The sequence below is a fragment of the Equus caballus genome, chromosome 27 (genome assembly GCF_041296265.1).
Source record: "Equus caballus isolate H_3958 breed thoroughbred chromosome 27, TB-T2T, whole genome shotgun sequence".
NCBI classification, from domain to species: domain Eukaryota; kingdom Metazoa; phylum Chordata; class Mammalia; order Perissodactyla; family Equidae; genus Equus; species Equus caballus.
In genome coordinates this window covers 13,733,661-13,749,086 of record NC_091710.1, presented here as the reverse complement: position 1 = coordinate 13,749,086, position 15,426 = coordinate 13,733,661, and the positions used below count along the sequence as shown (strand labels likewise).

At 37.1% G+C, this 15,426-nt stretch overlaps 1 protein-coding gene across 1 annotated transcript in view; it reads right to left on the bottom strand.

Annotated features, from left to right (window-relative positions):
* Positions 1-1,296: 1,296 nt before the first annotated feature.
* OR2T1C (olfactory receptor family 2 subfamily T member 1C) overlaps positions 1,297-15,426 on the bottom strand; it is a 61,359-nt gene continuing 47,229 nt past the window's right edge. Inside the window, exon 2 of the mRNA XM_001496984.5 lies at positions 1,297-2,520. Within this exon, the coding sequence (XP_001497034.3) occupies positions 1,531-2,496 (966 nt within the window). The 5' untranslated portion in view covers positions 2,497-2,520 and the 3' untranslated portion in view covers positions 1,297-1,530. The remainder of the gene's footprint in view (positions 2,521-15,426) is intronic.

Below are 15,426 nucleotides of genomic sequence, written 5' to 3'. Positions count from 1 at the left end.
AGTAGTTTCTAATTTTCGTCTGTTACCATGTGTCTTTTGCTGAAGACTATGCATACACATCTGCTGGAAATTCACCCAAGGAATTTCTTGTGTGCAAGGAATTTCTTGAACATATAAAGCTTTGGATATGTTCAGTTTTAGTCTTTGCTGCCACATACGTTATGGTGGGAATATAAGTCATTTGTTTACTTGCTTCCTTGTTGTTCTTTATTTTCATTGTCTTTCTTCCATTGGAATACAAACTTCTTAAATGCAGGTGCTTTGACTATCTAGCTAATAGCTATAATGAATGGAAGAATGAATGAGGAAGCTGTATCTGAAAGATACAGTGCTCTATCAATCGCATTCCTTGAAATCCTGTGATCTAGGGCACTAATTAAAAATGTTTACCCTACAGAAGTTCCTTGTGCGCCTGACCTCCATTGCTCTCATCTGTAAATTAGAACTTATAAAAAGCATTTCTTTTTCATATGAGGTTGTTAGAGGATAATAAACCTGATAAAGCACATAAATTATTAAGTTTTAGACAGATTGACCAATGTGATTATAATTATGATCATTAATAATTTAATAAAGTCACCCCTTTTTGTCCCTGAATAAACTCCTCATATAATCAAATGGGACAATGAACATGGTTTGTCACATCCTTTCTGTCCTCAATTCCTGGACTGTTGGGCAGCATGGATATGAATCATGAGCTAACTCCTATTACCTGGCATATATGCTTAACTTTGATGACTTTGCGATATATTTGAAAAATAATTTTAGTATTCTCCCAACTCATACCCATGTGTGTTTTGCCAACATCTCAGAAACCCTCTCAGCCACACAGTGCTCACATGTTGTCTGTCTGGGCAATGTCCCTCACTCTCAGCCATGAGTTTTACCTTATCCTACACATAGTTTGCACAAATACGTTGCAAACAACCAAAAGTTAAATACTGTGTTTCTTCACAAAATTTTTAAAAAAACACTTAATGATTGTAGTAAGTGCAATGGCTTTTCAAGAAAATTATGTTCAGTGATTCTTCATACTATCCGACAAATTGGAACACGTAGATAGCTAACCAGCCATCTTCCTAAAAGGCTGTGTCAAAGTATTACTCTAATAAATAGAAAAGAGGATATTTCTTTTATCCTTAGATGGTGAACTAGAGTTGTACATAGTAGCATATACTCAAAAAGTAATATCTTCCCTCCTGCACTCATCAGCATAATCCATGCCATTTAAAATGTCATGCAATTTATTTTGTCTCTAAAAGATAAAATTTCTGAGCAAAAAAATTTTAGTTTGTGTTTCTGGAAACCACTGTGCATTTATTTTGAATACATGTGAACAGCACAGGAGAAAAGGAAGACATAGAAAGGAATGAAGAGTGAAGGAAAGGAGACCAAGGGGAAACATGTCTTATACTGACTTTTTTTTTTATCTACACAGTTGAACGCTACCCTCCAGTTTAATCGTTCATTGAGAGCATGGCCACACTGGTCACAGAGGATTCCATTCACCAGCTAAGTGGGAAGAAACTGTCAAAAGGCATCCCCTGACACTCTTTGTGTACCCTTGATTCTCCCCAGTGCCCTCTTCAGAGCTCCGGTCACATCCTTATTCCTCAGACTATAGATGAGGGGATTTAGCATGGGTGTGAGGATGGTGTAGAACACAGAGAAGACTTTGTCCTGGTCTGGCCTGTGGTAAGAATGTGGCAGCATGTAGGTGTACATGGCAGCCCCATAGAACAAGGTAACCACTATCATGTGAGATGAGCAGGTGGCAAATGCTTTCTTCCTCCCTTCCCCTGAGCTCATGTGGTGAACTGTGGTCAGGATTTGGGCATAAGAGGCAATCACCACAGAGAAAGGAATCAGCAGCATCAAAACACAGCACACATACATCACTGTCTCATAGAGAACTGTGTCTGCACATGCCAACTTCAGGACTGCAGGTGCCTCACAGAAGAAATGGTTAATCTCCTGGGAATTGCAGAAGGGGAAGCTCATGGTTATGGGAGTTAGGAGAAAGCCATCCAAAGATCCACCAAACCAGGAACCTGCTATGATCATCCAGCAGACCCGTCGGCTCATGAGGACAGGATAGCGGAGGGGATTGCAGATGGCCACATAGCGGTCATAGGCCATGAGGCCCAGCAGGAAGAACTCGGCTCCCACAAGGGTGAGGTAGAGGAAATGCTGAGCTGTGCATCCCAAAAAGGAGATAGTGCTTTGACCCAGCAGATAGTCAACCAGCATCTTTGGCACAATGGTAGAGATGTACATCATGTCAATGAAGGAGAGGTGACTGAGCAGGAAGTACATGGGAGTGTGGAGACATGAGTCAGTGCAGATCAGGAAGATCATGACCCCATTGGCCATCAGCGCAGTGAAAAAGATGATAGAAATTACGACAAAAAGAAGGCCTGAGATGTCCTTTCTGTTGAACAGCCCCATGAAAGTGAAGTCTGTAGAGGATGTGTTGTCCACTTGCATTGATTCCATGATGGCTCTGCTGTGCCCTAAAATCTGCAGAATAAAATGATCACTCATGCACAATTAAGAAAAGAAAATATGGGTTAACTGTTACATAGCGAACTCATAAAAGTTGGAAGAAAACTTTTAAAAATATTTTTCTTAGTACTTTGGCACTGACACCTAGCAATCAATCTTTTCTAGAATGTTTTTAAGTAAAATTGATTATTTAAAATCAATAATTCTTTAAATGGATTGGACAAGATTATACCAGCTGGTACTATTGTACTACAGTGATACACACACCACCACCTAAAGGTATATAGCATGCTATGCGGCAGTTAAACATACCCTAATATGGTGTGTGTGCACATGTGTGTGTGAACATGCTACCTTAGATGTGTTTAAATGAGTATTTTTATTAAATAAATGTTTATTATAATCAGCATCACCATCATCTTCAGAATATTTAAGTCTGGCTATGGGTAGTCTACGTCTACCGTTTAGCCACAAATATGGGTGATCTCCCATTTGGGCCATGAGTCGCTGTCTACATTATAAGTGTTTCTTTTGGTGTCAGTTCATCCATGATGAAATAAAATTGTATGGGAGGAAATAAAGTGGGCAATGGAAACTACTCTTGCAAATTCAGACATGAAAAGGTTATCCATTACAAGAGGCATTCACTGTTCTAGAATTATTTTTATTTATTTTTAAGAAAGAAATTTCAATTTTAGAATGATGAGTAATTAGCATTGGTATTATGATTGGCATTACCTATTAGCAATTAGCACTAACAATTAGGATTCAGGGGAAACAGCACATGAACATACATCCTGAACTATAACTCAGCTATTATTTTTAGAAACTGGAAATTTTTCAATGTGATTTGTAAATTAAAACAAATTCAGTAGCTGCACTTTATATAATTTCAGGTTATGATAGAAGAAAAAAATATCCACAAAAAACATTTTGAATGTTGAGAATGATTTCCATGTGTTTTAGAATTAAATAGGATAAGGCAAGATATATTTTACCAATATGTTTGAGAATTAAACTGATAAAACTTGTCTATTCTCAAAATATTAAAAAAAATATGAACACTTGAGTCAACTGAGCTGAAAAAAACTTACTATTAAGAGCAATGATAATGACATTGTGAAGAGTTTACCTGTGCCTAGTTCTTCACATCTATTGAATCACTGAGCTTCACAATAAAGCTAAGCAGTGAGGAACTGTAAACCCCATTTCACCAATGGTGGATTGAAAGTGATATTCTTGTGGTCACACAATCTGTTAGTGCAGGGATGTTTGGACCACGCAGTCTCAATTCTCTCTGTTCTCTTACTTACAGAAAAATAGACAGAAAAACAGCTAGACATTTATTGTAGTTGCCAAATAAAGTGTCACAACAACATGAATCTGTTAAATTTTTAACTATATGTAATTAGTAATGTGACTCATGAAAACTAGTCATAAACAAGACCACATGACATAATTTAGTATAATCAAGACTGCTTTTTGTTTTTCTGTGAGGAAGATTGGCCCTCAGGTAACATCTGTTGTCAATCTTCCTCTTTTTCCTTGAGGAAGATTGTAGTTGAGCTAACATCTGTGTCAATATTCCTCTGTTTTATGAGGGATGCCACCACAGCGTGGCTTGATGAGTGGTGCTAGGCCCATGCCTAGGATCAGAACCTGAGAACCCTGGGCTGCCAAAGCAGAGTGCATGAACTTAACCACTATGCCACCAGGCCAGCTCCAGGACTGCTTATTTTTGAGAGAGCAAATGTTGTTTCTCGTGTTTAGCTGTTTTTTTCCTCCAATTTCAGAATCTTTGATGGCAGGTTTCATAGATTTTTCCCTGACACCATGCACCATTTCATCACCATTTAGAATCTGCCTCATTTTTCTTCTACCTTTCTAGTTTCGACTAATGTCGCCTATTAAAATATGTATCTGAAGGAAAAATGCTCTCCAGATATTGAAATATCCTAAATATTAGTAGTATTTCAACTGCTTCCACACCTCTCACATTTTGGGTCTAACTTTTATCATGCCCTGTGATGCCAGGAAGAGAGAGAAAATGATGTATTGCTTTACAAAGTCAAATAGCATTCTCTGCTTTCCATTACACTCATTCCAAAATCTCTTAAAAATCTACCTTTGACTAGTTTTTCCACTCAGCTCTATAGTAATTGCAATTACAAAGGCAAACTCTAAAGTCTTCTCTATTTTGCAGCTGCCTGACATTACTCTCCCAATTGCACATAAAAAGTCTAATTTGTCAGACAGCAAGCCCTATTTGGTTAAATTTATTATCTGCTGTCTCACTATGCTGAATCATAATGAGAAGGAATTATACTTGTTGAATTTCTGCTGGACAAAGATTGTACTGCTTTCCTATGATTTAGTACAATTGACAGTTATCATAAAATGTCTGGAATAATTCTGTGACTTTATACAGGAATTTTCTTCTGAAATGAGGTAGTGGACATAGAGTAAAACCAAATTTAGAATCAAATGAATTGAGTTCTCCTTGACATGATATTAATTAATTCTATTACCCTGTATTCTCTCCCCAAACTCTCTGAGCCTTGGTTCCCATTTACATTAATTTTAGATGATATGACATCAGGGCTATTCTATAGATTAAATAAGAAATTCTTAGTTACAAGTGAAAAATATATTATACAATGCAAGGTAAAATACCAATGTTATAACCATATATGTTAATTATTGCAAAACTATAAGTGTGTGAGAATCCTCAATCTCTCATTTAAGCAATCTACACATTCACCTAGAATCTGTGAATTTCAGTTATAAATACCTCTTGAATTTCAGGTCTATAGACTTTGGCACTCCTGGTGGAAATATTTCAGCTGTTAAATTCTATATTTTTTTCTAAATATCTCTTGACTTAAAGAAAATGGTCTTCAGCATAAATTCTCAGAAATATGGGTGAACCACATTTAAGCCTGAAGAGAATCTAAATATCTTTGAGAAGCATAGATATGCTTGGCCTGCAAATTATGAGAACACAAGAAAAAGAAGATTGCATAAAATTGGCATGACTTTATCGGATAAAATTGTCTTTAAGTTTTACTTAAATTAATTTTTTATTACACTATACCACACATCAAAAGAATGCAACACAATTATTCCATTCTGACATTTGAAACTATTCCCTCTTATTTTGCAAGGGGTACACATTTGGTTGAGTAGGGTGGTTAAAATTATTTCTTCGCACCTAACTTGAAGTTAGGATGTGATTTCTGCCTAGAACTAGGATGATCACCAAGCTCATCTTTTAAATCAAGTGATAATAGTACCTCTAAGTTGCAAGTTGCTTCCTTTCCCTGATTCTCTCTGACTACTGGTGAACTTTCTGCCAAATGAAGACCATAGTCCATGGTCTTTCAGCACAACAGCCCTGTGGCTAGGAGCTCTGTGCTCACTTGGATTAAAAGCTGCCTCATGAAACCTCCTTTTTTGCCCTCTAGATCCACTCAGAAGCAGTTTCTTCCCTTTTTAATGTTCATCTGTTCATAATTTGAATATGCCCATAAAGTCTTTCTCCATCTTTCTCTGTGCCAGGTTATGCTTCCCTATTTTTGTATGCATTCATCTATGAATTCTTTGCCAAAATGCCCAAGTTCTAGGTATTAACTTGAGATAATCTTTGGAAATGCCCATTTCAAAATACAGTCTCTATTTCAACAATTATTTTAGATGGAGTTTTTCCAGTGCAGCATAACTGGGGATGTTACGTTTCTATTTTATATCAAACACATCACATTGTTGGCACATTATATACACATTAAAATTATTCTAATTCTGTTTTATTGATCTAAGCATCTGTTTTTCTGCCAGTATCATGTATGATACTGTTGTTGATTCTATCTTTATTTAAAATTTTGTATTTCATTTATCATGGATTTTTGCCTTTTAAAAAAAATATTTCATTAAAATATTATTTATCTTGGGTAAAAACCTCTTCCAGTTGAATTTTCACATGAGAGTTTCTCAAGCCACTTCAATCCATTGTTGTGCAGTTTAGAAACAAAATACAAAACCTTAGATATATCCCTAAATCTTCTCTGTATTCCAAAATTCTTCCCAGTATCTCAAAAAGTTGAAATCATTAAGAATAAAATCAAATTGAAATAAGAATCATAAGCTTATTACGTGATAAAATGCGAATGTACTCAGACAATTTCACCAAGCATCCGTTACTGTTTGGGAAATCACTCCAGGGAGTCACTCAGGCCACATTCCTTTGTTCACCACATACCCCTCTTGCCAGGACCCCTAAAGAGATCACACGCCCCACAACTGGAGAGACCCACTATTTCATATGGGAATTTATTCTATGGTATGGCAGGCACTAAAAAAAATGTTTTGGAATCATTGGCAGAGTGGGGGTGAGGAATGCGGCTGTCTGCACATCCTTTAACATCATTATAGAAAAGTCATATGTACAATGCTTGCATCATTGGCAGCAAGGCATGAGGCCTGGCTTTAAGTTAGAGAGCCTCCAGCAGTCTGTCTGTTTCGCCGGTATGTCCTTAAGACAAGAACACCCAATTCTCAGACCCTCAGTGTCCTTATCTGTAAAAAAAAAAAAAAAGGACAAGGATAAAAAGGCAATCATGCCAGTGGTTGGGGGGAGAAGAAAAGAACCAACAGGGAATAAGAAAGCCTCTTCATAGTCTGTGCCCTATAAACTGGGACTAAGTGCAAGTTTTTCATTTAGTCCTTTTGTATCTTTCAAATAGTGTTGTCCGTATCCCATCTAATTCACAAGGTCAAGCTTTGCTTGAATTATCAAAAAAGAAAAAAAAAAGGGAGGAAAGGTTTTGTTAAAATTGCACACACAGACATAAACAGGCGTTTTATAAAGAAGATTCTTTGTACTGTTTCACTCAATAGCACCCTTACAGCAGGAGATTTGCAAAGCATACTCCAGCAAATTCCCAGAAATAATCAGGCAATCTGCTTCTTGGTGCACTTGCAGCTGAGGGGTGGTATGGGGCAGTCTCCTCCCATTGAACTTGCACTTGAGATTTGCAACCCATCAGTTGTAGACACTGTGCCTCCATTTCCTTAGATTTAGCTTGCGTAAGTCTTGTTTACATCATATAAAGAAAGATGATTAAGACCACTAGGAAATGCTGTAGAAACTCAGTGATTTCCTTATTCATGAAATAGTTAAAGTGTCATTAAGATGAGCCAAGCCAGGTGCTCATCAGCATTTGATCTATAACCTGGGATCTTCCTTAATTTCAAAAGACCTGGATTTTCACTAAAATAAGAGAGAGAGAAGAACATACAGAGTTGGCCTAAATATTGCAGAAGCTTGTAGATGATTCACTGAATTGCTTAAATTAATCAAGAATTTTGCGTTGTTTAGACAAAATCTCAAACTATTAAATCCCATCATTTAATTTTCAAAAATCTTTAAAGGGATTTGTTTTTCCTATATCTACACTTGTTTAACTCATCACCTCATTTCCTCAAAGCCTTTTCTTATCCATGAAATCTGAATACTACATATTAAAAGCAGCATATTACACATCTCTTAGTATGCATAAAGGAATGGAATGCATATCATTGATATTAAAAAATCACCCAAGGGGGCCAGCCCTGTGGTTGAGTGATTAAGCTTGCACGCTTTGCTGTGGCAGCCTGGGGTTTCGCTGGTTCCGATCCTGGGCGCGGACATGGCACAGCTCTTCAGGCCACGTTGAGGCAGCGTCCCACATGCCACAACTAGAAGGACCTACAACTAAGATATACAACTATGTACCAGGGGTAATTTGGGGAGAGAAAGCAGAAAAAAAAATTAGTGACAGTTGTTAGCTCAGGTGCCAATCTTTAAAAAAAAAAATCACCCAAATGCCTAATTTTATCCTAAACTTTGCTCCAAATAAAGAAAATCATCATTGTCACTTACGTAGAGCTGAATCCTCTCCAGATAGTCATTCAGAGTAGAGTGCGTTATTCAAATGTAGAGCTAGTCATACAAAATTTAGTAAAACAAAAACTCAGCAGCAAACTATAAGAACTTTATGTAACTAAGAAAGAGATTGGGAATGAACAGAGGCTTTTCAGAAAGAAGATGATATCTTAGTAGAAGAGAAAATGGTTGTTTAGTAGATTGAATTTCTTCAGTTTATGTTGAGAGAGAAAAGAACACAAATTGATTCACAGTCATGGGTATCCACAACAAGAAAACTTTCAAGCCCACCCGTGTGCCTGTGTGCTTTGCATCTTACCCCTAAAGATCCAGCACGCAGAGGTTTTTTACTTGGACTGTGAACTTGAATTTACTGAATTATTGACTGATGATAGAATTAGCTCAGACAGACATGCAGCAAGTTATTAAGAATAATTTGGTAATATTGCTCTTAATATCTGCAGAATGAAGTATTATTTTTAAAAAATAAAAATTAAATAATTTCCACCCCAAAATCCCTGAGACATTTTACATTGCCAGGATATACCACACAAATTCTCCAGCCTTCTAGAAAAGTATGTTAACTCTTGCTTCCTCTCTTTGCAAGAAAATATTTAGACACCAAAGAGGGACAATTATGAAAAAGTAAAAAGGCAGGAAGAAAGCGGTAGACTACTAAAGAACAATGAATTATCTCTGGTTGCTCTGCATTTGGGTTCCTTGGCACAATGGGAGGTCTCTGAGTGAGAAGAGGCAGGAGTTTAAATAGTTTTCAGAGAAGGTCATGAAGTAAAGTGCTCTTGGAAAGAGCAGGTCTCCCCCTTCAGATCTCAATAGACTTCAGTGAGACAGATTTGTCAGAGCTAATTAAAAGTATATTCCTAAGGTGTAGGAGAGGGAGCCCTAAAGTCACATGAGCTTTGAGAATAGTGTTTCCACCACTGGGCTCCAAAGTGCAAGACCCTGGTTTTCTTAACATTTCATCAGAAATTTCCTCTAGCAGCTATTCCTCCTGGAGAAATGTGGGAGCAAATGTGAAAAGTCATAAAAAATGAAAAGTAGCCCAATTGCTGTTATTTATTTTAGCATTTTATTGGTAATCTAATAATAATTATTTTACCTGAGTATTAAGTTAATACATAATCTGAGGAGAATAGGAAAAAGTTTAAAAATTTAGAAGCATCCATAATACTCAGAGATAGACACAAAAAAACATATCATATAGATGGTTATCCTTACAAAATTACATTCCCACTGCATGGATACATACATACATACATTTATATAATATATATACTTACATATATATCATTTACATACCAACATATGTATATGTGCATATGGGCGTGTATTTATGTATAATTTGACAATTTTTATTTTTCATGAACTACTTATTAAGAAGCATCCCTGATGTGAAATATTCTTCCAAATGTAACTTACAATATTCATAGGGTATTCTACCCCATAGCTATAATTTATTTTATTTAATCAATGCTTCATTTTCAATGCACACATTGTTTTAATTGTGGCAGTAATAAATCATGTGATGATGAACATCCTTATACTTAATTTAGGAAAAAAATATATTAACTCAAATTTCACAGAATAGGAAATTGGGCCTCAGTTATCTCACATGATGGACAGAAGTTCTTGAGAAGTGGAGCTGAAATGGATCCCAAGTTCTCAGGGTCGGCCGTCTCCTTCTATTCTGCTTTGTTTACTGTGTTTCGTGTACCCCATCACCTTCTTGGTTGGAAATGCCCACTCCTATCACCCTGTATGCGATGCATTCCAAGCTAGTCTGACATAGAGAACCACAGGAAGGCTGCACCTGGTTTGCAATTGATAACCCAGCTGACTGAGATGGGAGCAAGTCTACTTTCCTGATTACCTGGTCAGTTCAACCCACTGTGTTTCAATGTGAATTGTTTCATTTGGTCAAATATTTTGCCTACCACCCAGCAGCTTTTTCAGGGCGTTGGAGGCACCCCACCCACCACTGCCAGTGTCTATCCACAGTAAACAGTGCTGAACTCAGCCAGGGTTTTATCAAATTGCTGGGAGCCCAAAGCCTGGTGGAGCACCATTTAGAGGTGGTCCAAGAGGCCTGGGATATGGACCAGGATTTTATAACTGGGTGTATGATTTAGGCTAAACATTTACATTCTCTGCTTATCAGGTACCTAAAAAGAAATTATACTCAGTCATTTCCAAAGAATTTTCCAGTTCCAATTCTCAAATGAAAAACTAATTCTTTCCTTCCCATTTAGTAATGTTATCTACTGTAAAACCCAGTGTTCTAGAGAAGGACAAAAGGGACTGTCCACAATTTCTTTGGAAGAAAATGGTCGATAGAAATATCCATACCACTGCTACCATCTAGAGAAGGATTCCATAAATCTAACAATCCTAATGAATTGGAGAAGAAGCTGAAAAGTGATTATTGAATTTATGAACTAACAGAGCACTTCTTCCTCATCTACCTCTGTGTCTTCTGATGTAACAAGTATCTACCACATAACAAATGCAACATCATAGGATCTTTGCCCGTAGAGAATTAGTCTTTGCATTTCTTAAAAAACAGGGTTCATTTTTTCCAGTTCCAAATTTAGATAAAGGAAGAATGTTTTCAATTGATACTCAAAGAAAGGATATCTGGATTTTCTAAATCCTAGTCTGAGTCTATGTAACTATTCTCTTTGAAGCTTTATGGCCCTTTAGTCTCTTTCAAATTCTTTCAAATGTCCACACATCTAGCCCTTCTGCAAACCCCATCAATGGATCATTTAAATAATGTCATCAAATCACCAGATCATATGAGGCCACTGAAGGTGGTCAGAGCACATAATATTAAATAGACATTTTGGGACATTTATATACATGAATCACTGTCCGAGAAGTGGTATGAGAGAAGAACTGGAATGAGTGGACACAGAGAAGGAATAAACACCAGTGGTGTTTACAGCCTTATTCATGTGTGAATGTTACCATGACTTCACATTTTTGACAAAAATACTGCTGATACGCCTTTTAAGATAGCTGACATTGGCAGTTGATGCAGGTGTCATCCATATAACTCATGATAATATGTATATAACATCACCCATACTACTCTGAGAGGATTGAAACTGTCAGAATTCTTCCCTTGTCATGCCACAGGTCCCTTGGCATCTTGCCAAAACCCTCTAAAAAGCCCCTGTGACATCTGTGTATCTCATACTGTGTTAACAATGGGGTGAGGATGGTGTAATAGTCAGAGAAAACCTTGTCTTTGACTGGAGTGTGGTAAGATTGGGGAGTATATACGTGTAAAGGGAAGCCCTGAAAAGAAAGGTCACCACCATTATGTGTGATGAGCAGGTGCCAAAGCCTTCTTCTTCCTTTCTGCTGACCTCATATGGTACACCATGGTGAGAATCTTGGCATATCAAGCAATCTCCATAGAGAAAGGGATTGGTAGCATTATGACACAGCAAATGAACATCACTGTTTCATTTCGCTGCCACAGGCCAGCCTCAGCATGGTGGGAGCCTCACAGAAGAAGGGGTTGATCTTGTGGGAAGCACAAAATGGGAGACTCATGGTGATATGGGTGAGGAGAAAGCTGTCAAAAGCACCACCAAACCAAGAGCTGGCCAAGATCATCCAACAGACGTGGTGACTCAAAAGGACGGGATAGCAGAGGAGGTTGCAGCTGGCCACATAGCTGTAAGTCCCAGCAAGAAGAATTCAGCCCCCACAAACCCCATGTAGAGAAAGTACTGGACTGTTCAGGAGATAAAGGAGATGGTCCTCTTGCCCATGAGATAATCAACCAGCATCTTGTGTACAAAAGTTGACATATACATCATGTTGCTGAAAGAGAGGCACTGAGCAGGAAGGACAAGGGAGTGTGGAAGTGAGGGTCTGTGTGGATCAGAAAGCTAATGACTCCATTAGCTATCATGACCATAAAGAAGATGGCACAAATGATGCTGAAAAGGAAGCCTGAGGCTTTATTGTGAGCAAAGAGCCCTGTGAGGGTGAAGTCACTGGAAAAGTTCTTTTTATCTCCATCCATGGCATTGAGTTATACCCAGAGGTGTAAGAAGAAAAGTGTGGGGTTAATGAAATTGCAGTAGATGAAATGAATTATTTAAAGATGTCTGTATATGTACTGCTAAATTAAAATTATTTATATAACTAACATCAAATATTTTTTTGTGTGGGGGGTGGATTTGCAGCATCTTCCTTCTTGGCTGTTAAAGAGTAACTCTAAATCTGGATCTCCATGTTATGAAGATAAATGGACATTTGGCAGTAGATGATTAGTTTAAGGGAGTTTAATTATTATGGCAGAAGATTTGGGCCCAAGAGAGAGGATTCTTCACCTGGAGTTAGCTCCATTTATTTCAAATATGCAAACGACTGCAAAAGAATTGATTCAATCAGTTCAAATAACCAAATAATTCAGGAAGATGTTTTATTGAATCGAGAAGTTTTGTGACAACTTTAAAACTAATCAACCTCATCTATGAATAATAATTAAGTTGTAGATATAGTTGCAAACTATAATGAACTGTAGTGAATTAGATCACAGCATCATCCTTCTGAGCCTTGATCCTCCTTATTTGTTCCTTCACTCATTTGCTGATTTCTCAATCATTCACATACCGACTTTTATTTATGGGATGCTATCAGCACAGTGTTCTAAGCTTTAGGGATCCTGTTGTAGACAAAAGGAGACATCTTGTGACCTATGGCTCTAGTTGTGGGAGAAACAAAGTAAACAAGTAAATGATGATTATGGTTCTGGATAATACCAATAATCGCTGTGAGGAAAAGTGTAACATGGCCAGTGAAGGATGACAAAGAGCAGCCATGTGAAGATTTGGGGAAGGGTATTCATGCAGAATGAATAGCAAATTTAATATTCCTAAAGAAGAAATAAACTTGTTATGTTCAGGATAGCTCAGGGAGAACATTGTGAATGAAAGGTATAGTGAGGCATCAGAGGTCAGATTTTAAGACATGTGGACCAAGGTAACAAGGTCAAAATTATTTTCTAAATATTATCAGTAGAATTGAGGTGTAGTTGACAACTTGTAATGGTTTAACATTTAAATATGTGTTCATTCTGATTTTTTTAGTTTTTATTTTGGTCATTTGAGCCAATAATTCTTTTCCCTTGATCCTGCATTGTTGTGGGTTTTGAAGGTTTTACAAGAAGGGACTTCCATCCAGGTTAGTTTGGGGAACTCCAGTTTGCATCTTCTGTCCAGGATCTCATCTGGTTTAGCATTTCTTCCATCTCCTTTCACTCTCAATAGCATCGTGATTTGGTTCATCATAAACCTAGACATGGGGCCTGAATAAAATGTCTGAAGGACATGTAGGTAAGAGGGCAACAGGAAATTCTGCAAGGTCTTAGGACATGGAGGGTGTCCATACTGTGGGTGATGCATTTACATCTTGAATATATATAAAAATAAGATAATATTTTCCAAAAAATCCTCATCAGTTTTACCATTCTTCAAAGGCTAAATATACATTTTGAATTATGGATATCACATTAACCACTGCATGCACTGAAAGAAATGGGTGATGTGGCCATAAGTGCATGGAATTGATGGCCATTTTTCTGTTTTAGGAAGAGCATTTTCGAGTAGGGGTTCTGTATGATGCCAGTTATATATATTTAAGGATGTCAGCACAGTGAATTGGAGACCCAATTTAGGAAAGTGGAAAATATGCAGACTTAAGGGAAAATGCAAGCAAACTAGAAATCTAATCTCTATCATTCGAAGTTTATTCTGATCTTTCAACAAAAATCAAAACATAACTCTATGATCTTGCTTGCCAGCGTGGGGAAGGTTGAATGGATTGAGTGATGAGGAGAAGGGAACAAGTGATGGCTTATTTGACCCTTGTCATCCATGGTGGGGCCCTTCCAGAAAGGCGTACCACCTGGTCTAATGAGTTCCTAGTGATGAGCTGCAGAATCAGAAGGGGCCCGCAGCAAAGCCGAGGAAAGCCTATGATGCTAGGGGACTCTTCAGGAAAGGACAAACACGCTGCTAGGTCAATGCACTACTGCATGGAAGGGAAAGAGGAGGTTACCCATGACAATTAAATACCATGGTTCCAGGATGGAAAGTCACAGGAAAGGCAAGAAAGAATAGTGCAAATGATGTAAAATTGTATCACAAGTGTGGAGAGTAAAACTTGAGTAGCTTTCCAGGAATCCAGAAGGAGAAAGATTAAATGACAAGAAACAAAGTGATAGATGAGGAATAATAATAATACAAAAGCAAGCTATAAATAATTGGTAGCTTTTAAAATAGGGATTCCAGTGTAAGACAACTATTAATAACAAATTGAAGAGAAGAAAACTTCTGGGAAAAGAACAAAAAATCTTAATATATGTATAAGTTTCATTTAGTAAATTGATACATGCACTTAAGTATGTCCTGGAAAATTTTTAAAGTAAAAGCAATATGAAAGAAAGGAAAGAAAGAAGCAAAGAAAGGAGAAAGACAGGAAAGAGAATGAGAGTGAAGAAGAAAAAACATCCAGAAGCATAAAGACAGAATAAAAAAAGGAAAAAATGGCACCTACAATAGAATAAAATTCACACTGGCCACAAACATTTTCTTGATATTGATAAAATCCAAATAAAAGTGACGAAATGTCTAAACAGAAGACATATGCTATTGGAATTAAAAACTAAGGGCTCCAGAGCCAGAATTTTCTGCTGTGCATGTATTTTCTAAAACACTGAAAAATATGAAAGGAAAAATGCATCACATAAAAGTGCAGGAGGTACAGAGAAAAGAAAGCATGTAATGAGATTAGATGGAAAACAATTATGTTAATTTAGCAACAACATTAATTTAGTAACAACATTATCCCTTTTAAAGTGAAGGTTCACTCCTTAAGAAAGCAAATCAGGAAAGGTAGACTTAAAAGATGCAAAAAAAAGTAGTGAATGACTTAACCATATATAGAATATAATTTAAGGT